At 39.1% G+C, this 22,981-nt stretch overlaps 3 protein-coding genes across 10 annotated transcripts; 1 reads left to right on the forward strand and 2 right to left on the reverse strand.

Moving 5' to 3' along the window:
- Window positions 1–280: 280 nt before the first annotated feature.
- Window positions 281–8,041, reverse strand: LOC135585471 (transcription factor TGA2.2-like). Of its 8 annotated transcripts, none has more exons than XM_065100825.1 (9): window positions 7,270–8,041; window positions 5,052–5,232; window positions 3,136–3,213; window positions 2,985–3,062; window positions 2,530–2,607; window positions 2,363–2,414; window positions 1,479–1,750; window positions 974–1,219; window positions 281–723 (listed from the first exon to the last, which is right to left on the reverse strand). In XM_065100825.1, the coding sequence occupies exons 2-9, from the start codon at window positions 5,115–5,117 to the stop codon at window positions 577–579; spliced, it is 1,017 nt and encodes a 338-aa protein (XP_064956897.1). In that variant the 5' UTR covers window positions 5,118–5,232; window positions 7,270–8,041; the 3' UTR covers window positions 281–576. The 8 variants fall into 8 exon arrangements, with proteins under 8 accessions (XP_064956897.1, XP_064956899.1, XP_064956896.1 ...); XM_065100827.1 differs by having other exon boundaries at window positions 5,052–5,241; XM_065100824.1 differs by having other exon boundaries at window positions 5,052–5,248.
- Window positions 8,042–16,121: 8,080 nt separating this feature from the next.
- Window positions 16,122–18,942, forward strand: LOC135608206 (calmodulin-like). Its single transcript, XM_065100834.1, has 2 exons — window positions 16,122–16,316; window positions 18,308–18,942. Exons 1-2 carry the CDS (start codon window positions 16,241–16,243, stop codon window positions 18,679–18,681), a joined length of 450 nt encoding a protein of 149 aa, XP_064956906.1. The 5' UTR covers window positions 16,122–16,240; the 3' UTR covers window positions 18,682–18,942.
- A 361-nt stretch (window positions 18,943–19,303) lies between these two features.
- Window positions 19,304–21,090, reverse strand: LOC135608205 (magnesium-protoporphyrin IX monomethyl ester [oxidative] cyclase, chloroplastic-like). Its single transcript, XM_065100832.1, has 5 exons — window positions 20,535–21,090; window positions 20,370–20,434; window positions 19,950–20,277; window positions 19,775–19,873; window positions 19,304–19,677 (listed from the first exon to the last, which is right to left on the reverse strand). The coding sequence occupies exons 1-5, from the start codon at window positions 21,015–21,017 to the stop codon at window positions 19,414–19,416; spliced, it is 1,239 nt and encodes a 412-aa protein (XP_064956904.1). The 5' UTR covers window positions 21,018–21,090; the 3' UTR covers window positions 19,304–19,413.
- Between the last annotated feature and the right edge of the window lie 1,891 nt (window positions 21,091–22,981).

Below are 22,981 nucleotides of genomic sequence, written 5' to 3' on the forward strand. Positions count from 1 at the left end.
AGTGCCTGATTGGCTCAACTGAAATCTTATGCATTGTAATCGATTAAATACCTGAAGTGTGTTACCAGCGCTCATCAAACAACGGCAGCAAAATGCAGACATGAAGAAGACGATGGCCTGCAGCTGATCGATACTATGCGAAGAGGTCTCAATCGCCTGTTTCCCAGAAGGAACAGGGGATCGATACAACTGATTGAAGCTGAACAAGATTTTAAGTGACATTTGTACTGTAATCAAAATCATGAATACATCAAACACTTCAAAGTCTGATTCTTCATGGTGAAACAGATTAAAATCCTAGCAACAAATTCTCATTGATTATTTCAATAATCATTTTCTTAAACGAGGCTACGAGCATGCAGAATGACATTATGATGGTCTTTTTCTTACATGAGCAACAGTACACTGCATGAATAAGGAGGAAGGAAGGAGTACCATACTTTGCTATACATGATCTGAATTAGCTCCACCGGTGTCCAGCCATAGTACCGGAGCTAGTAATGCAACATATCAGAGAGGTACTTCAGATCAGCCCTAGAACAGGAAGTAATGTGCTCGACAGGAACAGAGGGCTTGTTAATCCCGCGGCCGAGCTAGCCAAATAGAGCTCAGGGCACGAAGACGTGAGAAGTATCCATGTATGGCAAGAAGCGCTCGTGCCGACTGACGGGTAGTTAATATCCGGTGCATCTGTTGCAGGGTTTGCTGTCGCAGGTTATCGGCCTAGAAAAATAAACAGAAAAGACCTAGTGATGAATAATGTAAATTTCAAGCTCGGTAATTCTTTTGCCAGTGAAAAGCAAAGTTACTGCAACGTCATCTGGACCGACAGTGGCGGATGAGCCGAGACACCTAAAAAGACTTAAAAGAACCCCGACCACAAATGAAAATACCATACGACAGAGAACTAATTCAAGGTATGCAAAGGCCTAATATTGATGCAGAGTCATGTATTAAACCATAAGTAATTTACCTGGCGAAGAAAATTCTCAAGAGTTCCAAGTTTTCCCATTGCCATAGCCATCTGACCCATGTAGTTTGCAACATTCCCTGAAGATCCTGAGGGGGCAAGCGACCCAGCCAGTGTTTCTGCCAAGGACTGCTGCAACGCCTCCATCCCTTGAGACAGAGCATCCTCAGCTTGCTGCGATGACTGCTGAAGGTTGCATATGCCCATCATTTGCTGCTCTGTAAGCGGCTCCAGCTGATTTGCAAGTAGCTGCAAAGATAAAGCACAATTAGAACTGAACTAATGAACCGACAAAAGGACCACCCAAAGTAGCCCCACAACAACAACTAATAGTCATGCCCCAGCTATTTGGGGACCAAAAGAAAGCCCATGATTAGAAATGTTACTAAAAAAAGAAACCCAATTTGAATTTATTCCATCCCAAACCCGTTTGCTTGATGAAACTTCTGGTGGCATGAAAAAAAGCTTAGAAAAAATAATAATAAATACAAGGTATGAAGTTCTGCACCTTCAGAAGCTCAGATGAACGGAATCCTCCCAGCCATAAGAAACACCTTTCAGCTGGTGTCTTCCACATGCCTGATAATATATGAAAGACATCAGCCTTGGCAGCAATGCCCTTAAGCCTAAATATTTCATCATACTGAGCCATGACACCATCAACGATAACACAGAGATCATTTTCACTGGCATGAGCATTCACTGCAGATCTCAGCTCATTGATCTGCCGGTTATGTTCTTCGAGCCATCGTGCATATTCTACATCAAAAGCCAACGCCCCTGCAATATTCATTTAGCATGCCACTGATTATAGGACAGGAAGCGATTAAACTAAAACACAATGTGTACCAGCATGTGTCAAAGGTAGGACGCCAATTCGTTGGTATAATTTTTGAATTTACAATATGAAAGAAGATTAGCTGATTAGTCCTGAATATAAATAAATGTGGGGATGAATAAATTGCATAAAAGATTTAATAAATTGTGTGTGAGTCAATTACATCCGAGTTTATCACATAAAATTCTGCCTAACTGGACCAAAAAGAACCATAATGAAGTACTTTAAATCTGTGTTTCAATACCGAGGATATTGTAAAGAAAACAAAGATTCCTCGTGCATTCAACAAAAAAGCTACAATATGATGATCAAATATTTTCCTATACAAGAACCTGAACAATTTTGTTGAAGGATGTACTTTTGTGAACCCTTGCTATGATAATTTCTCATTAGTTGCCTCAAGCAGAGAGTTTCATGTAAACAAAAAGTACAACTAGCAAAGATGGAACAAATGTGTTTCTCCCCCTACAAAATATGCTCTTATGTTACACAAATTATGGACAAGGTTGTTATAAACTCAATGTCAGATGAAGAGATCATGCAGTAGAAATTACCATTTCCACCCATGGCGTGGGATTGATCTCCTGAGCCAGAAATAAAAATTCCCTGAAAACACATATTTCAACCTGATTACATAATCCACAATATTGGCAACAAAAAAAGAAAAGATAAGGTCTCAATAGAATAGAGAAGAGGAAATGTTCGCGGAAAAGGATCATACCTGCTGCCGAGCTCTTTGGAGCTCCTGCTCAAGTTGAGTTAGCTTCAGTCTACTACTCTCTAGTTGTTGTACATAAGCCTTGTAAATTAAGAAGACAGGAGAATATATAAATAATTAGAAATATATCTTACTGAAATTAACATAAAATCTGCAAACAACTGATACTGCAAATTGGATTACTTTTCCAAAATATGCTAAAGCTAACTTATTTACCATGCCCAATCAAGAAAATGAGAGAAAGGTTATTCTGAAGCTATAGAGTGCACATTAAAATCGGGTAAGGTGAATGAACAAGTAACAGCAGGGTTAATTTACCTGACAACAAGTAATTTCTAATAACAACATCTAAGAATAAATATTTCCCATATCCCAATAACATACCATAATACTCTTACAAGTGCTAACCAAAGGAAGTACCAAAACTTGCAAAAAGTGCAAAGAAAAAGACTAATCACCTTTTTTCTTAACCTACTCTTTCTTGCAGCTTCACGATTTTGAGCCAGTCGACGAACTGTCTGTTCGAAAATAATTTTCTATATAATTAAATGTATATTTTTTACTGAAAAAGGAGGCAACAATTAACTGGAAAATGCAACAAACATGTACCTTTTGGTCCAGTGTCTTGTCCTTCGACCTGTCACTAGAATCAGATGCTGCAACAACAGCATGTTGTCCTCGTTCTAACTGAAAATTAAAAGATAAGGATACATAGCCATAGACCATATCAAAATTTGAATACTAAGTAACTACTTTTTGGAACATGAAGCATATTCCATGTACATGTAGTGGTCATAGCGATAAATCCTCTAATCAGTCAAATTCTTTGTTGATATGTAGCTACAACAAATTATTAATCATGGAGATTGCATTTCTGCCAGTGCCATAAGTGGTTTATAGTCCTTTTTTCAGAGGTCTATAATCTTAAAAAAGCATTGTATTACGTTATTGCCAATGGTCTATTAGGTTTAGTTGTCTTTGCTTACAATATGTTTCTGAAAATAAAAAAAAAGAACAACCATTGATCTTATTCATGGCAATTTACCATATCCTGATCTGAAAACATAGCTCAAAGATATAAACATAAAACAAGGAAATAAGTTTAAGACTACAATAGTCATATGGCCCATTATGTAGTAGCCAACCCAAACCAGATTTTGGACCAGCTGCCTTTTGGCCCAAATTAATGAAATATACCATAAAGCGCTTTTTTTTTGCTGCAATATTTGACTGGATTAAATATAACTGGACCTAAGTAATCTATTAGGATAGTTTATACATTCAAAAATCCCTTGTAAGTACCAAATCAGCTAGGGAAACTTTTCGTTCCCTTTATTGGCACAAGAGTGTCACTAATAATTCGTTTATCTACCATCCACCTTAGCGGCCTTTACATTTTGCCATCTTGATCAGTCTCACCATCTAGTACCTCGATCCTTTAAGCTTTTCCAGATAGGGCTATGGACCTATACCCTCCTCCAGACTGGAGATAATGATCACTTTGATATAGAGGTAAGATTGGTTAATGGTCTCCTCTCCATGATAAAGACGATGGACCGTTGCTTAAAAGCAAAGATAACATAGTTCTACTTGTTCAATTTCTTTCCTCTCTTTTTTCCCCTTTTTTTTTCTCTGTGGCTGCTTCTGTGAACATATCACCATGCTATGGCAGCAGCATATACCACTCCAAATGAAAACCAACACAACATAACCACCTCAGACTTGTATCCTTAATATACATAAATTAATTAGTGGTTTTAACACTGCCATCATACTTGCAAGTTACGATACTCTTAGTTACTATGAATGCACCAGGTCCTTCAGAAGGAAGAAGACCATAAATTAAATCCTAGGAGTAAGTTTACCCTACATGCATGACTAAATAGTTAAAAAGATCATCCTATCTATTAAAGCTGGGGTACAACTAAAGACCTTCTAGTCTCCGTTTTTCACTTGGTTGTTTCCAACAATACATTTTATGGAAGACGACAAACAATCTAATATAGAGATCATCAAATGTGATTTAGATCATAATCTAATAGTAACCAGTAACATTGCAGCAAAGGACATAATTTTCTTTTTTCAAACAACAACCTAATGTTAACCTGTAACCCAGAATCAGCTCCAATTTTTAGACAAGTTCAGGGTAAACCCAGGACAATTAGTGCCCATGAGATGAAATTTCTGAGACTTGGGAATGATGCAAACAGAAAAAACACTCCAATCGACATATAGATGCTCATAAATATCCAACAAAGTGATGGCCAAGAGATGAATATAGCCATATATGAAAGTCATTTAACCTCAAGGCAGTCTAAATTTCTTTAATATTTCACTTGAAACAGTAATATACAATTTTGTTGCCAGCAAATTTATATGCATAAAACATAAGCATCAGAGGAAATAGCATTCTATTTTGTGGTACTTGGACATAGTGCAGTAAAAAATGTTTCAAAAGCAGAATAATTAAAATGAATGATTTTTCCATATCCCTAACTAAAGAACAAAGGAGCAAAGAAAATCACCCTCTTATCTTTGTCATCAGTATCCACATCTGTGGAGGTATCTGTCCTAGGACTCACATCTGCCATTGTGATCTCTTTCCAGTTCTCAAACTGACCACTGGAAAATAGACCGAGCTAGGCTGGTATCCCTTCTGTTGGGGTGACGTCAAAGACTCAACTCTAGCAGCTGAAGGTGTAATATCTATGGAAGCTAAAACCTGGTATCAGGATAGGGAAAATGATAACTATTTTCTACAAGCAGCAACTAGCTAAACACACATGATGCTACAAAAGACAAGAACATGTGAAATCTTACTTTAAAGAGATCTGCATACATAATAAAATGTTAGCAATGCCAAACCTCTAATCCAAACTATTTGGCATAAACACATGGGTCCTGCTATAATTTAGATCTAGAGGCAAGAGATCAAACTATAAGCTTAGTTAATTCCAGCCTTCAAGCAAATACAGAATATCTTGCCACCTCAAATTATCCTGCTATCATATTTTGCCTCTAGTTCTGTTTTCCCTCTGTGATATTGTTAAAGAAAATCAGAAGGCATTTAGCCATTAGAAGAACAACTGACAAAGTTCTAGAGTAAAAGGCAAAAAATGAATATATATATATATATATATATATATATATATATATATATATATAGTAAAATATTGGTGCATACATACAAAGATGTATATACAACACATATATGTGAATATACATATGCATATATGTATGCACATATATGTATATCAAGAGCATAAATTGCACGACCCAGCCATGCTGACATATTTCAATAGAATACCACCAAACCAACATGCTTTTGAAATGGGACTAGGCCAAAATAGAACCAGAATATCACAATAATGATGGTGAAAAAAACCTTAGTCAAAAGCACATTCTTCACTGTTATTGGAAGCTTACTTCTCTAACATCAATAAAAAGCAGTCTCCTAGGCAGTTATAAAATTGATAGCTTCTTTATCATGTAACCTAGGTCCTAAAACCGATTTAATTTAATCGTCTATTAAAACTACATAAGTTAATGAACCTATTATGTAGGAGCAGTTGCTGAGGATTGAAAGGTCAATCCATATAGTAGATCAAATGCAAGCTAGTAAATATACAGCATGGTGATTTACTAGTTCCCACTTATGTACTGCATTTCACAGGCTGAATCTAATTATTTCCACAAGTGTGCACTTGTAACTACCAAAAATCAACTTGGGGTTTAATCTTTAGAAAGCCCCGAACCAAAGGGGTGAGTCAAGGACTATCTAGATTTAAGAAAAGTAAGAAGTTTCTGAGATAATTTGATAACTCCATTTTTATACACCAAATCAGCATGAGCTTTAAATTTATGACACTGGACATATTGCTTATCCATTCTCTTCAACGTGGTTTCATTTACCAGGACCGAGTAAAGAAAATGTTTCAAAGTTAAAAGTTCGATGAGAAAATTTTATTGATCATTAAAGACCTACCTATAACATTCTATAGCCTTGATATGACAAAACTTTTAAGAAATAAACAGAAACAATTTTTTTGAAGTTAGAATTTTGATGACAAATATCTGCTCATCTCTCAAGACCAAGCTAATGATACAGTACAATGGTTACTTCCTGTTTTGCACTGTTGAAATTTAGTGTAGTAATCAAAACTTCTGTCGATAGTTTCCATCTCCCTTTTAACAAAAGGAGACTTTCTTTTTGCCAAGTAAACTTTATAACAAAAACAAAGGTCAAGTACTAGGTAACCATAAAGAAAATCTTCTTTTCCAAGAATCCAGAAGTTCTGCATGATCATCTTTTTCTTCTTTTCTTTTATGCATTATCCTTCAATGCAAGAAATTAATATAAAAGATTGAATAATTTAAGAACACTGATAGATGAGCTATCAGTGTCAAGTCACATACTACTTCAATAAATAATACTTCACGTTATCCAGCATCCACATTCGTCATTCTAACAATTTCATATCGAGGTTGAAAAAATTGCTGTTTATAATTATTTCCGCTGTTATATAACGAAGTAGACAGTTTATATAGAGAAGAATAAAACCACAAACAAGGTATCATAGCTCCTAATTCTAGAGCAAAGAGAGCTGATCACAGCAACATGAAGCAGGAGTAGTCCTAAGGTAACCATGACAGTGGTAGCTGAACTCAAAATTATATCAAGAGATCGAAAGGTACCAGATTTATCAAGAACGACGGCAAGGACAAAGCATAGAAGAGACATACGTGTTCTGAACCACCGTCGACGAAGAAATAGAGCTTTCCGTCCCGGCCGCAGTTAGCTTACCATCTTCGACTCCAACCCCACCTGTCCTACTCCCCATTCACCGTCACCATCACCGCCGCCGCCGCCGCCTCCACAGGGAACGCACTTAAAAACAAAAAACAAAAAACAAAACCAAAAAACACCCTCAAAATCTCAACTTTCCAACCTTACACAGGGCCGAAGCCGAATAATCCAGAAGCTCCCCCTCCACACCAACCCCTCGGAGCAACAAAACCGAATCTCCTGATAAATCCAAAGCAAGGGCAATCCCCAACCGAGAACGACAACCCCCCAACCCTTATCCGTACAGCGGAAGCAAGCGACGAAGCGACACCCGTCGACCTCCCGGAGGGAGGGGGAGAAGATCGAGGCCCTATATATATATATATATATATATATATATATATATATATACAAAACGAATCTTGCTCGAAGCAAAAGGCGAACCAGCCGCGACCCGGCCCGGATCGGACCACCGCGGAGCAATCTCGGTGGAATCTACAGCGCCGAAGACGCAAATCCGCCGCCAAAACCCTAGGTTTCGGGAGCGGCGGCGTCGGAGGACGGCCACTCCCTACCCACTGCCGCCGCCGCCGCCGCCGCTGCTGCTGCTGCTTCGATCTCTCCGGCTCTTATTTTTAACCCCTGGCCATGTATCGAAACTTGGGGGGATTTCGATAATGGAAAGCGATAAATTTTGCTGATCTCGGGCAACGGGTGACGCTGCCGCGCCATCAAATCTACAGGCGTCGCTTTCTTGAAACGATGCTTCTGGCTTTCCTTTTTTTTTATACCTCGTTTTGTGGGGATTATTTGGAATTAATCCCATATTCTTTCCTTTTTTTCTGCGTTTATTATCGTCTCTACTGTTCCAACGGTTGACCGTTTACCCGTCAGTTGGCGGTGCGCTCGTACACGTAGGCAGTGTCTTTTGCCCACCCATACGTATATCGTACGTACATTCGAGGTTTGTATCGGTGATAACCCCCACTTACCTGCTCCTGTGGTTGACCGACAGCGTGACGGCGATGCCACTGAAGTCAGCGTTGGAGACTGGAAGTTCATTCGTGGTCAAAGTCAAATCGGATTGCTCCTCTAAAAACTGTTTCAGCAGAAAATTAATTAAGACCGAATTTGCATGAAAAATCCCTCCTTTTTAAATCTTCAAAAAGAAAAATCTCTCCTTTGCCTCGCTTGTTAGACAATGTTTGACTACCCATCAGGTCTTCTCACAGAGATGGGAAGATGTATGTCAAAAGAATTGACTTTTTTTCTTGGATGCAAGAAGAGTTATTACTGCCATATATATATATATATATATATATATATATATATATATCTTTGCAGACCAAATCACATTGACTGTTCTACGAGCATGGTTAAGGGGTATTAGATCAAGACACTTTCTGGAGAAAGTAATGCAAACAGTATGTGAAAATATATCATCAAGATATATAAAAAAGAATCATATTGAGAGTTTGAAATGATGTTAACCTCAGTTTTGATTCTAAATTCAACATCTTCCACACAAACATTAGATATGTCCATGGATCAACTGCGAAGGCAATCTGTCCTCTTAGGATAGCATCGAAGATTCTCCGTTTGGTTTATGTCAGAATAAATATTAGATCTTTGTAAACTCAATTAAAGAGAAAAAGTAAGATTTTTATCAGTATCATAGTTTATTCTGTCAAATAACTTGCCTTACTTTCGCTCAAGTAATGAGGGACTTAACACATGGAGTTCAGTCAAGTAGACTCATCCTGTCAGTATGAAAGAATTTTTCTTTAATATTCTTGATTTAATGAATATTTTCTTGATCATTCACAATAAATAGAAGTCGCTTGTGTATAGTTTTAGATCAAAAATTTCTTTTAAGATCACTATTTTAAGCCTTGTGTTTAACTATTTTATCGAAACGATCTTACGGAGCATATCCCAATGATAGTCGTGCTAGTGATGCCTAAATACGAAGGACTTATTTTGAGAAATCATCTTTAAAAAAACGTTCAATCACCTTGAACATATAATTCTCAAGTGTAATAACTCTCGAAAATATATTTTTTGATTCCATGATTGATCGATGATCGATTTTGATTCTAGCACATTCTAGCATCACATATTAATTGATATAACATGAAAAAGGAAGAGAAAACAAGAATAAATTTACCAAAGAAATAAACAATGTTAAAGGTAGAGAAAAACAATGGAAATCTATCTATTAGTAATCTTACCCCACTTTGAAAATTGAGGAGTTTCATGGTGTTAGATTTCATATAAACTTATTTCTTTCCCAACATTTTAAGCCTTTGGAATAAACAAGATTGGTTGAAAAAACATTGATAAGAAAGTTGTGTAAAATATGCCTATAAATTGACTTTGGAAGCATCTTTCTATTCAATCAATCAATGATTGGTTGGATCTTTCAGCTAAAAGTGGAGTGTTCCATGAGCTCCTCAGGGAGCAATGCTGTGTAATCAACCAATCTAACCCAGTTCAAATGTTCCATGAGAATGGATGCTGAGCTGCTTCAGATGCATTACTCCTCCCTTGAGAAGTTATCCATGACATTGAGCTACAAGAAAACCTGCTTCTCCTTCACCCAGATCTCATATCTTCCAGAATTATTCAATCTTCTGCTACATTTGTTTAATTTTTTGTTTCCTGGGCAGAGACTGAATGAAATTTGACTCCAAAACTTATTCTTGACCAACTCCATTCTTGCTAAGACCAGATAAACTGATAGCCACATGGAAATAGCAGGTCAGTCAACCATTGGAACTTTTAAGAAGGAGGTGTTCAAAGTTTCAGATCATCAATGTTGACCATACATACATGTGTCAATAATTTTGATCTAATTCCAGCAGCTAGAACAGTACAACAATCTACTTCTTCTTCTGTGTTTAATCTTATCAAAGTCTTACAGGAAGAAAAGAAAAACAGAGGCTAACTCTTCTGACCATGGAGCAGTCAAATTGCAGACATCTTGAAGCAGCATTAGCCCGTGCCACTTGCACCTCATAATTAAGATACTAATGGAATTCATTATATTTGCAGAAACTGATAAGGATCAAACTACCGCTGGTGAGTTCCTCCATGACAGTGCCATCTTTAATTAACAGAAGAAGAAGAAGACTTGGGAGAGTAGATAGAGAGCTCCATCGTCCATGTATCTGTGGAGACAAAAGCTGAGGAATATAGGATGAGAAAGCGATGTTGTTCTGACAAAGTGTGGAAAATGGGCAGGAAAAGGCCACTTCAGATGGCTTTTCAACCTTTCATGATCCTGTTTTCTTGCAGGATGGATGCATCTTTCTAACAAGTGAAAGTGTGGAAAAAATGCAGCACAGAGAGCAACTTGAGCTGGCATTTCTAGCTTCTGTGACCCTTGTTTGCCTGCAGGATGGATGCAAGCTGGCATTCCGCAGGTTTAGATCAGCTTGAATTCACAGAAAACACAGGAAGAAGCAACAGCATCCACCATGGTCGTAGATGCCGAGCACCAGGGATCACACATTGGTCTGAGGACAAATGCTCTGTGATCAGGTTCAGCATCAAAATCAAAAGACAGCCTTGGAGAGATAGTGACCAGTTTCGCTTCAGAATCAACACATGGATTGCAGAAAAGGATGTCACGCACGTATTGATGACGGTAAATGACGCAGTCGAATCTTAGATGGCTGGATCATCCTACCTTATCTCCTCCCGCCCCCAAATGTGGTCCACATCCCCCGATCGTGAAGAAAGTCGAGTACTGGGAGTGCCAATTCCTGATCAGTAATCCGTGGGTGGAATTGCTCCCTACCTAATGACCTCTCGAAGAACAAACATAAGAGACAGGAATTCAAACAATGGGAAAAAAGATGGAAGCGTTCTACTGTGCTCCGAAGGTCTATTTAAAGACAAAGACACAGATGCATCCTCCAATTAAGAGATCAAACTTGGCCAAAATGGGTCACGTCTAAAACACCGTGACTAGTGATTACAGTCACTTGCCATATATCCATTCTACGAGCTGGAATCCCTGCGTATTACGATATCGATGATGTCATACGGGTGGTCTTCGATGCCTTCGACGACCGCGTGGCGTGAACTATTGGCGCGATCGTTGATTGCTTTCAGATTGGCGTCGTGACGTCGTTCTTTCCTTTGTTGCTCTCTCCTCTCCGAGTCTTCCTGTGTTCCTCTCGATGTATCTATCCTACCCCACGTGATCTCTTCGTCTTCAACCTCAGCTTCGAGGAAACTAACCGCAGCAGATCTTTCCTGCCCGGATAGCGGCTCAACAATACGCTATAAATAAAGCTGATCTCCCTTGTTTGATTGCCCCATCCACATCGTCCAACTCTTCAGCTGCCTCCTTGTCTAGATTTGTAGATCCAGATATGGGGAGGCCAAGCGTCCATCAGAAGAGCCCCAGGGAAGGCAAGGCCAAGAAGAAGCCGGTCAAGGTGGTCTACATCTCCAACCCCTTGAGGGTCACCACCAGCCCCGCCAAGTTCCGGGGCCTCGTGCAGAAGCTCACCGGCCGGGACTCCAACGTCGCCGACACCGACGCGAGGGCCAACTCGCCCACGGCGGACTCCGTGCCTGGACGCGCGGTGGCCTGTGACTATGGCGGCACGCCAGGACGAGTCGATCCGACCCTCCATTCGGGTGTCGCTCCGTATGAGGCCGTGGAGGCGACGCCGTATGAGGTGTTCGACGATGTCTTCGCCCGGCAGATATTGGACACCTTTCCTGGCTTCGAGCGGTCGACGCTGTATGTAATATGAGCCTCATCTCTCGAGCAGGCGGGACGAGGAGACATGCATGCTTTTTAGTTCAGATAATTCCATCAGCTATCACAATTGTCTGATCTCGATCTTAAGGGGTGAATAGCACTCTTTGATGGCCATTCATGATAAAGCCAAGTTTCATGAAATACATTACTAAATCATCATATTTACATTAGCAATGTAGGCAAAAAACCAATAATATGTTATATGTTACATGAAAAATTTTAATATCAAGATTAAAATCAAATAAAAATAGATCGGATTTACGATGAATACTTTTCGATACCATTTGAAATGAACTTTATTAGATTTGTAAGGGCATCATCTTCTGATTCAAAATCGTTATCGATTTGCAAGAAGAACTATGCTCATTTTTCTCTCTTCTTATTTCCTATATTTTTACATGATCACTTAGATTGATAGATTAGGGACAGGGAGGATGAGAGAGGAATCGTAATCTCGATATGTTTACAATCACTAGAGTACTTGTCATTATTAGGCAAGATAACTACTGCGATGTTATCACAAAATATCTTTAGCGACCTAGTAATTGAGTCGATCGCACCATCCTGAGATGAAATTTTATATTCATAAATTTTGATTTGTGACCTCAAAGAATGTCACAAATTCAACTTCCATTGTGAATGATACAATAAGTAATTCTTTTATACTTTTCTAAGAAATTATCCCTCCAGCTAAAGTGAATATAAATAATGAAGTGAATTCTTAGTATCAAGGCAATTTGCAAAATCAACATCTTAAATATCACATTATTTCAAGTTGATTTGATTTTCTCTATGTAAGCATATAATTTTTTGTCTTCTATAGATATTTCATTACTTTCTTTGTAGTTTTCTAATGTTCCATTCGTGGGTTGCTATGGTATCTACCTAACATTATAATCATAAAACTGATATCTAGTCTTATAAGTTTAAGCATCTAATATATACTTCTAATTGTGCATGCGTAAGAAATATCATTCATTTGATTTTTTTCTAAGTCATTTTTCATATACTGGTTTTGATTGAATTTTTCACCTATGTACTAGGTGTGTCATTGGTTGAATAGTTGCATATTAAATCTCTTGACGATTTGGTTAATATATCATTTCTAGGATAGTCCTAGTAATCATTGATATTTATCTTTGAATATCTAATATTTTGTTAAGAAACATCCTAGTTTTATGCAGTAAACTAAGATCACTATTGACAAGCAAAATATCATTTACATATAACATCAATATAATAAATTTGCTCTCACTAACCTTCAAATATATATACTGATCAATAGTATTTTCTTTAAATACGAAGAAAGTAATGGTATCATAAAAATTTATATACACATTGTCTGAAAAACTTGTTTAATGTCATAAATAGATTTTTTGTAAACCGAACTTTTCTTTTCCTTTTCTATGAATCCTTTAGATTAGTCCATATAGATTTTTTCATCTAGATCCTCATTCAGAAATGTTGTTTTCATATCCATCTAACGCAACTCAAGATCATTACGAGAACTTTCTTGTCTTAATCTTAATTCTTCATGAACACACATACTAGTTGATAAGGTATATCTTGGTTGCAGGCCACGTCACAATTGATGCCACACCACGCTACAGCCAAGTCAGCTAGAGCACCTTCGCACGTCGAGTCAGAATCTGTACCGAGGCACTGTTTGGCATGTCCCGTCCCGGAAGCTCAGGACGACGTCGTTTGGCATCGTTCCTCGCATCCTGGGACGACAGCCGCACAAAAGTACTGTCTCATCCCTCGAGGATTAGCCGCCACGTTGAACCCGTATGTGACTGACCCTCGAATAATAGTATAAAAGCCCTTGGTTGCATTCGGCCAGGGGAGGACAAAAACAAGAAAAGAAACAACTACTGACTTGCTCGTCGGAGGGACCAAAGTTGATAATCACCCGACGAAGGTCATTCTTGCAGGCATGCGGCCACCCTCGAGCCGTGAGAGTCTCAACCTGGGAATTGTCATTCAGTGCATGAAGGCGAGCTGCCAACCAGCCTGGAGACCGAGAAACGCTGATCAACACCCCGTCGCGAGGGTCCGGCCTACCTCGGCACCCAGATCCGTCGACAGAAGACTCCCGATATCGACCCGTGGACCAAGTCGTGCTGACTCATCAGCCATAGCACATTTGTTCATCAACATTTTTTACGGTAGAAGGAGGACCATGTCGTAGGAGCATCTCGCAGGAGTTCTCCCCGAGGGAGAACCATCGACCGGTCACCCCTCTGTCGGGCCAGGAGATCAGTCCCTCCCCGTCCTCAAAGATGGGGGGATCCCAGCGTCGACGCCAGATCGCTACTAGCGCATGTTCAATGACCCGGGGTTGTCGCCCCCCGGACTCACCACAGGACCCTCGGTCGTGTCACCCGAGGTGTTCCTCAGCCTGACCAAGCAAGTATAAGCAATGGCAGGGATAATGCAGACACTCGTATCACTCATTCCCCAGATCGTACGGCTAGCAGCTCCCCCGGTTGACCCGACCCGACAAAGGTCGAGCAGGGAGCAAGTCGAGACGGGAGAAACCTGAGAGCAAACGACAGACTCGAAAGGTCCGCCCGAGCAGAGCATACCCACACCTTACCGAATCACACTGCCCCACTCCAAGCCTAGCACCATATCATCTAACTCGGTGAACGACTCGTTTAGGGTCCAGTTGTTCCGGGTCAACCAACGCTTGGACGAGTTCCAGCGCAAGTTCCAGAAATCGCGGAGCGAGTCAAACGAAGGCGGCTTGGGCGGATCCCCTTTTACTCAAGAAATACAAGACAAGCCTGTACCCCTCGACTTCAGGCTGCCAACATTAGATACGTACGACGGCGGCTCCGATCCCGCGAAGCATGTCGTCGCGTTTCAGGCTCAGATGGCCCTCTATGGCACCTCCGATGCACTAATGTGTCGGGCATTCCCGACCAACTTTAGGGGACCGACATGAGCGTGGTTCAGCCGGCTGCATTAGTCCTCAATCTCGTCCTTCGACCAGCTCGCCAGGGAGTTCGAGCAAAATTTTCTCGCCAGGTCTAGCTCGGCCCATCTGCACTAAAACCTGAGCCTGAGTTCAATCACTCGGCCCACAGGTCCAGCTCTTGCCTAGGTCGCTTCAGATCAATTCCCGACTTGCGACCCGTCGGCACCAAAACCTAAGCCCGAGTTCAGTCACTTGGCCCACAGGTCCAGCTCCTGCCCGGGTCGCTCCAGATCGATTCCCATCTTGTGACCCGGGCATCGTCTTTGGATTTTCGATGAGAGCTTTCAATGTCATCTAGAAAGAATTTTATGAGATATGCAGGGGGCATCGTCTACTCTTACATGACCATTTAGATTAATGGATTATGGACAAAAAAAAATGAGAAAGGAACCATAATCTCTCAATGATTATCACATATCCAAGTCTCTTGTATGTGTTCATGTTTGTCATGTCGTATACTATATACCACATGTTTAATATCTAAAAGGTATATATAGACAAAAGTAGAAGGTATAAGCGAGAGTTACTCTTATCAAGGATATCTCATAAGGAATCATACTATAATATGAATTTTCTTTCTATTCATTATCATTTTTATCATGATCAATCAGTTATATAATATATCTTACTCAATTACAAAGGACCACGTAATTTAACGGTCCACAACATTAATTATTAAGCTTCCAAGAAAATGTTTATGTTTTTAATATCATATTGAAAGATCACCTTGCAAAATCATCATTTAGGAGCCCAATATTTTGCAACAATATCCGAGAAAATTTCCTTCTATTATATCTAATGGAAACATCTGTTTATCCAATGGTTCATATTTACTAGATCAATCACGGGTAGGCCTTTAGAACCGTTCGTGTAACATCTTAACCGTTGGATCACGATCGGACGGTAGTGAACTCCCCAATGGCAATCCGGGCCGTCACAAAATTTACTTGGGTATTATGGGAAGAAAAGTATTCCACGTCCGTTACGAGACCGTTGACTCGCCGTTGGCCCCTGGCGGAGTCCTATAAGACGAGGCCCCTAATTCTCCGATGTCGAGGGCACAAAGCGCTCAAGATCGCTCTTTGCCTCTCTCTCTCTCTCTCTGCGGGTCTTCGCTGCAGATCTCTTTGATCGGATCGCTCCGGTGCTCGATCCCCGAGGAGGCATGGCGGAGCAGCTCACCGACGAGCAGATCTCCGAGTTCAAGGAGGCCTTCAGCTTGTTCGACAAGGACGGAGATGGTCAGATCCCTTCCATCCGATCTGTACCATCATTCTTGCTCCACTTGCTCGTTTTTTCATTTGATTTGACGCATTTCGCTGTCGGATCTTGTGGTTGTTCTGCTCGTCGTCGGGAAGTAGGATATTTTCGTGTTTTTCTTTCTGGTACTTGCTTTTATGGTGGATCCAAACATGTGCGCAATCTTTAATTAGATCTCCTGATGAATGAGGGCTGTTAAAAACGTGAGATAAATTGAGTTGCTTATATGAATATAACATATTAGTTAAGAGATTTATATGCACTGATCTTTAAAACGCTTGGATGTCATGTTAGGACGAGTTTTGATTGTGATTGGTGGCTGTGATAGTCTCATCGTTTAGGTGAGCCTCCCATAGGTTGATATTATGGACTTTGTCCGTTAGACAACATTAACATCTTCGTAAATGCTAAAAGTTTCAAGTTTGTGCAACAATCTCTGCACCTGGTGTTGCCATTTAGATCCTTAAAAGAAATGCAATCGTGAACTCTTGAGATCAGTGACTGCATTGATAAATCCATTTGTTTATATTGCCATTGGCATGTAGTGTTGCATTTGTTTTGGAACAAGGAAATTTGAAGAAAGAATTAGTATTAATCTCTCCTCTCCCGATATTGCCGTTGGTGTATTATTATTAGCACTAGAGAATTTGTCTGGATTTTGGACCAAACTTTAATTTCAATGAAGGGATTGATTGAAGAAGAAAGTATTTACAACCTTATGCCATAATTGTTAAGCTACCTGCCCTTTTCGTGTTATGCCTAACACGCAGGTAGACTTTTTTTTTTTTCTGCTATTGATAAAGGAGGGAGACAAAAGAAGGTGGAGGTGGGGGAATGTTGAATACGAGTTGAATGCTACGTCCATAATTCATTAACTAGATATGGTGCCAGTATGCCATATATGGATTGTTTTAGTACAGTGTCAATCTCAACATCCTGGAAGAAAAGCTTTTAACCATTTCCCTGTGTCAAATACATTCAACATTTTGAATGTTGACAACGGTGGTGATAATGAGTGTGACAGTGTAGGAGAAAGTTTCTCAGTTGAATGAGAATTCTCGTATCTTACAAAAACGTGTATGCAGTAGTGCAGTTGTTTACTCAGTTTCTTATTGCCATAACCAATCCATTGCATTCATTTCTGTTCAGGTGTCAAGAAGTTGGATACCTTGTACTTTGCTAGTCATGCTTTAATTTTCTTCATTTATCACTTTCAGATTAAAGATTGAGATGTTAGTGGGATGCATAAAATTAGTGACTGAGAAAGTATACTGTTCCAAATTATAATAGTCTTTTCTATTTGGCATTACGAGTTAAATTACTTAATTGGCCTATGTGAAGAAGTAACAACTATGTTATAATCGTATTTGTCACACCGACAATGTTTTAGAGTGTCTAGTTGTTTGATGTGAACTTAGGAAGTTCCTGATGTTACTAGACTTTTGGTTCCACATTTTCTTGTGAACTAGCTGTAAGTTCCTGACATCATCAAACGTTTTGTTTCGACTGCAAATTCCTTAATCACATGCATTGAATTTAGTAAGTTCCAAATTACTGATGCAAACGTTAAAAGTACAAAGAAAAAATAATTATTTAATATTGAGGCAACAAACGACATTAGTGCTTGTGAAAGGCTTTCATAAAACCTTGGGTTATCAATCATGCTCTTACTGGCTTGAAAAAGATTAGTTGATTGATGTGTCGAATTATGTGAATATCTGGTTCCGGAGATCTTTCGTGACTATCTCTTTGCTTTTGACCTATGATGATTAGTTGGAAGTAAGTGTTAAGGTCACATTCCCCCATTTTTGGCATTCCAAGGACAATGCCTGGAAAGGTTCTCTTGCTAACTCTTGGAATTGTTTGATAAAATTATGTTATTTTCTAAAAGCATTTATGTGTCATGCCACAAGAAAAAGCTTTTGCTTCAAATTTCTGAAGTCTATTTGGTTGTCTTTTGGCATGTCACCAGGTTGTATCACTACTAAGGAGCTTGGGACTGTGATGCGTTCATTGGGCCAGAACCCTACAGAAGCAGAACTGCAGGACATGATAAATGAGGTAGATGCAGATGGAAATGGGACAATCGATTTTCCTGAGTTTCTCAATCTGATGGCTCGGAAGATGAAGGATACCGACTCTGAGGAGGAGCTGAAGGAGGCCTTTCGAGTTTTTGACAAGGACCAGAATGGCTTCATCTCTGCTGCTGAGCTGCGTCATGTCATGACCAACCTCGGGGAGAAGCTGACAGATGAGGAAGTTGATGAGATGATCCGTGAAGCTGATGTCGATGGAGATGGTCAAATCAACTACGAGGAGTTTGTCAAAATCATGATGGCAAAATGAATCCACGAAAACTCACATAGCAATTATCTGGAAAGCTGCATTTTTTAGATCGAAAGAAAGATGACTCTGCCCGTGCACTTCTATCTTATCCATGGGTGTAGCTTTGCACTAAGTTGCCAGTATATTGGATTCTTTCCTGCCTGCTTTTGTTTCAGAATGCTATGAGTTTTGCCTGGGTCTGGTATGCAGGCCATTTCTTTTCCGCTCTTTTTGTTCAAACTCTTGTTGATCTGGAACAAGGAAGATACCTTCTTTGTGTTATTCTCGACTCTTGAAAAGTATCATTTTTGTGATCATATTGAATGTGCCATTCAATCTCTCCGATTGATTGACATATACACAAGGTAAAACTATGTACATTGAATCTCTCCCGATAACCAAATTTTGGAAACCTTCTAGTTTTCTTGTCTGTTTTTTTTCCCAATGATACAGTTTGGTAGTATGATCTGATATTCGCAGAACACATTGGTAAGGAGTCACACTCTGGTAATAAAATGAAACACATCTCCATTTTATTCCAAGCAACATGGGTGGCAGGCACTACAATTGCACTGTCCACTATGAATCTTATCGAAGCAGCTTCTGCAGAATTAACAGTTTTGCCTCAGTGGGTACTATCAGATGATTGAAACATACATTTTCATGTGTTCTCAACGGATACAAGAAGTACATTCAAAAGATCGGATCAAACGATCGATGCATCATGTAAATGTGGAATAGTCTTTTACAGAATCAGTAGACAATTTGTGGCTCGAAATCAGCGAAGTCAACAGATCCAGACTCAACAGGCGGCATGAGGTAGGCGGCCACAAGCTCAGAGACCAATGCAGCAATGAGAGGTATCCTCTTCAAGTTCTTCACCACAGCAATCTCCTGGCTCTCTCCTACAGCAATCAGCTTCTGGTTGATCTCCACCATTGTGTCCAGCTTCCTCTTGAACTCAGGGTTCTCAACATCCAACACAGCTGGGAAAATCCTCGCTGTTGTGCGGTTTGTCTGAGACAAAAAGGACATGGCATTGTCGAATTCAGGATTACAAGAGAATTCCGGTATATCATATAATTCAGGAAGATGAAATGGATCGATCGGTTACCTCGATGATGACATGCATGTCGAATTCTTTGGTGTCGAGACCGATCCCTTCGTAGAAAGCCGTTCGCTGGCAATCATTTAGGTACATGGTTACATAGACCTGCCATTGTTTGAGGCATAGATTTGTTGTCATAGCTGTCTTATGGTGGTCGCGCAAACAATCGAGAGGATATTACCGAGAGGCAGAAGAATCGTGACCACAGTTTGGCCTTCCAGTCATTGAGGAACTGCGGCTGAGCTTTGAGCAAAGCAGAGAAGAAGTCTCCATGCCTGTTCTCATCCTGGCACCAGTTCTCGAAGTACTTGAAGATGGGATAGACTTGGAACTCAGGATTGGCCTTCAGGTGCCGGTATATGGTGATGTACCTCCAGTACCCAATCTTCTCAGATAGATATGTTGCATAGAAGATGAACTTTGGCTTGAAGAATGTGTACTTCCTGGCCTTTGTCAGGAATCCCAGATCCAAAGCCAAGTTGAAGTCAGAAAGGCCTTTGTTCAGGAACCTGCACAATCGCAAGACATCTCATCTCAGGATCCAGAACGGCACTTTGGCATGCACCTCATCGAGTAACAATGGCTGTGATGTTCTGTTTACCCTGCATGCCTGGCTTCATCTCTTGACATGAGGGAAAAGATCTCAGCCACCACAGGGTTGGTTTTCTGTCCCAAGAGTCTGTCAAAGGTTAGTACTGAAACAAAGGCCTGAGACGGGAAGATAAGACGAGTGAGAGGTACTGTAGATATGGAAGGATGATCCGACCTTGAGCCTTCGCCCGAGTTCCTTGTACAGCAAGAAGCCGGAGAACTCGGCGGTGCAGGAGCGCTCCAGGAACTCCACGAAGATCTTCCTCAGAGGGCCCTGCATCTTGTCGGCGGCTTCCTTGAACTCGGGGTTACGGACGAAGTGGGTCTGGTTGTAGTCGGTCTTGAACTCGTTGAGCAGCGCCTCGAACTCCGTCTGGTTCAGGTTCTTGTTGATCTCCGTGTTGAACAGCTGCTCCATCTCATCGAAGTCCGTGGTGTAGAACCTGGGCGCCAGGAGCGTCTCCTTGATCTCGGTCTTCCCGGCCTTCTTCTTCGGCGTGGCGGTGGCGGCGCCGGGCTGTGAAGAAGCCATGACTCTGAAGCGGGAGCACCGAGGCCCAACGGCGGCAAGCTTGGGGGTGGACCTGCCGAGCTTGGCGACGGGGTTCGTGGGTCTCATGAAAACCAGCTCTGCCGCTGCGGCTGCTGTTGTCGCCATTGTTAAGCTCCGAGGGAAGCTGTGGGAGACGAGGGAAGGGGGCCAGAGTTTAAGGCTTCTGTTAGGGATGGACTTGAGGTCACAAGTTGAGGAGAGACGAAGGATCTTTCAGCTGTACTGATTGGATCTCTCATCCAAGAAATCTATAGCTTATAATGAGATGACGACATGTGTCAATGCCGACAACTCGTGTTCCCGTCTCAGAGTCGACGAAATCTTGTGTGATGTATGTCCGAGCGTGCGAGCGGATGAGGTAATTAGCGTTACTGCAGAACTTGAGTGAGGAAAGAGAAAAGATAAATGACAAAACCAAAAATACTTTTAATTTGTAGTGAAGGAATAAAAACACATATTTATAATATCAAAATAGATATTTATAAGTTTTTTTAAATAAATAAACACCACATAATCACTTGATAAAACAATCCTAACACATCTAACCCAAATATTTTATTTTTTTATTATTCATAAAATCACCCTCAAGTAAGATCGAGTATAAATTGGTAAACCTGTAACTGAAAATAAATTCACCACCTCTATAAATGTGTTTCTTGAAGACTGAGTTTTGATAAAATAATTATTTTATTTTTCTACATGTACTTTAAAAATTGTAAAAATAGAGAATACTTCATCTTTTTCTTTAAAAATATATTCATATTATTATTGTAATTATATATAAATAATAAAAAATATTTACTTTCATTATGTTAGACGGTCTGTATATAGGCCCACAAATATTTGTATGTATAAATTTCGATTGTTATTAGATTATCAACTCAGTTTAAAAGAATTTCTATGTTATTTTTTAAAAATATAAGATTTATAGGTAAGATCTTTATTCTTAATTCAAGTAAATTAACTATCATATTTTATTTGACTCAATAGTTTTAGTTTATCATAATTGAGATTACCTATGTTTTATGCCATAATACCAATCCATTAGTAACAATAATAGTGAATGCATGTAAGGAAAATCCAAAAAATAATAAAAATATTATTTTTTGTCATCCTTATAGTTGCTATTAAATTTTTATTTTTTTTCATAAATCAAATATTTTTTACATAAAAATAGTATAATACCTTTTTCTTAACAATTATCATATACTAATGAGATTTTATTTTAAGTAAAAATAAACATCATATCATTATTAATTTTTTTATTAGGTTTAATATTCATAATAATTGTTCATTTTTCTTCCACTTGAACCTTATTATCATTTCTCATTTGCAATATACATTTGATCAAATCATCAAGCATTTGAAATAATTTTTTGTCCCCTATCATATACTATATTAACTATCTAAAAATTATACATATCTAGAATGTTCTTCATTAGATGTCATAAAAATATTTTTTTAATATTTTTTTTACTTTTTTTTCATGATAATTTGTTTGATTTTTATTTCAATGATCCTTTTCAAGATGACCACATTTTTTTATAATGAGAACAAAGATGAACATTTTAAATTTTTATTTTTCTATCAATAATCATTTCAATATGTTTAATTTTTTTGTAATAAAAATATTGATGATTTTTTTTTGCCTCTGACTCTCATGTGATTAGTTTATCCCTTGTCTCGGAGTATCAAATCATCCACGAGTTCTATCATTCTAACTTTTTTATCTTTTAATTCATCAATAGATAACGTGCTTGTATATCTAGTTTTTTCTATAACAGTAGAAATTATTTCAAATTTTGGAGATAAACTTCATAATTTTTTTTAACTACTTTGGTCTTTTAAATTTTCACCATAAGATTTCATTTAGTTTATAATAGAATAGATTTTTGAGAAAATAAATAATGATAGATTCAGAATCTTTTATCGAATGAATTTTAAATTCACATCAAAAGATGAGGTTTTAAAATTTTATATTGTTTGTACCTAGAAATATATTTTTTAATATTTTTTAGACTTTTGTTGATGCTAATATAACTAAAAAAAAAAAAGAATTCACCTTGTAG

The sequence above is a fragment of the Musa acuminata genome, chromosome BXJ2-3 (assembly GCF_036884655.1).
Source record: "Musa acuminata AAA Group cultivar baxijiao chromosome BXJ2-3, Cavendish_Baxijiao_AAA, whole genome shotgun sequence".
Taxonomy (NCBI): Eukaryota; Viridiplantae; Streptophyta; class Magnoliopsida; order Zingiberales; family Musaceae; genus Musa; species Musa acuminata.

Excerpts from the sequence above, each read along its gene's own strand:
- LOC135608205 (XM_065100832.1), bottom strand. The coding sequence starts at position 21,017 with ATGGCGACAACAGCAGCCGCAGCGGCAGAGCTGGTTTTCATGAGACCC. Across the intron at positions 20,278-20,369 it reads GATGAAGCCAGGCATGCAGG|GTTCCTGAACAAAGGCCTTT; the intron begins GTAAACAGAACA and ends GCGATTGTGCAG. Across the intron at positions 19,874-19,949 it reads CACGATTCTTCTGCCTCTCG|GTCTATGTAACCATGTACCT; the intron begins GTAATATCCTCT and ends AAACAATGGCAG.
- LOC135585471 (XM_065100825.1), bottom strand. The coding sequence starts at position 5,117 with ATGGCAGATGTGAGTCCTAGGACAGATACCTCCACAGATGTGGATACT. Across the intron at positions 2,415-2,529 it reads TCCAAAGAGCTCGGCAGCAG|GGAATTTTTATTTCTGGCTC; the intron begins GTATGATCCTTT and ends ATGTGTTTTCAG. Across the intron at positions 1,751-2,362 it reads CCACGCCATGGGTGGAAATG|GGGCGTTGGCTTTTGATGTA; the intron begins GTAATTTCTACT and ends TGAATATTGCAG.
- LOC135608206 (XM_065100834.1), top strand. The coding sequence starts at position 16,241 with ATGGCGGAGCAGCTCACCGACGAGCAGATCTCCGAGTTCAAGGAGGCC. Across the intron at positions 16,317-18,307 it reads GTTCGACAAGGACGGAGATG|GTTGTATCACTACTAAGGAG; the intron begins GTCAGATCCCTT and ends GCATGTCACCAG.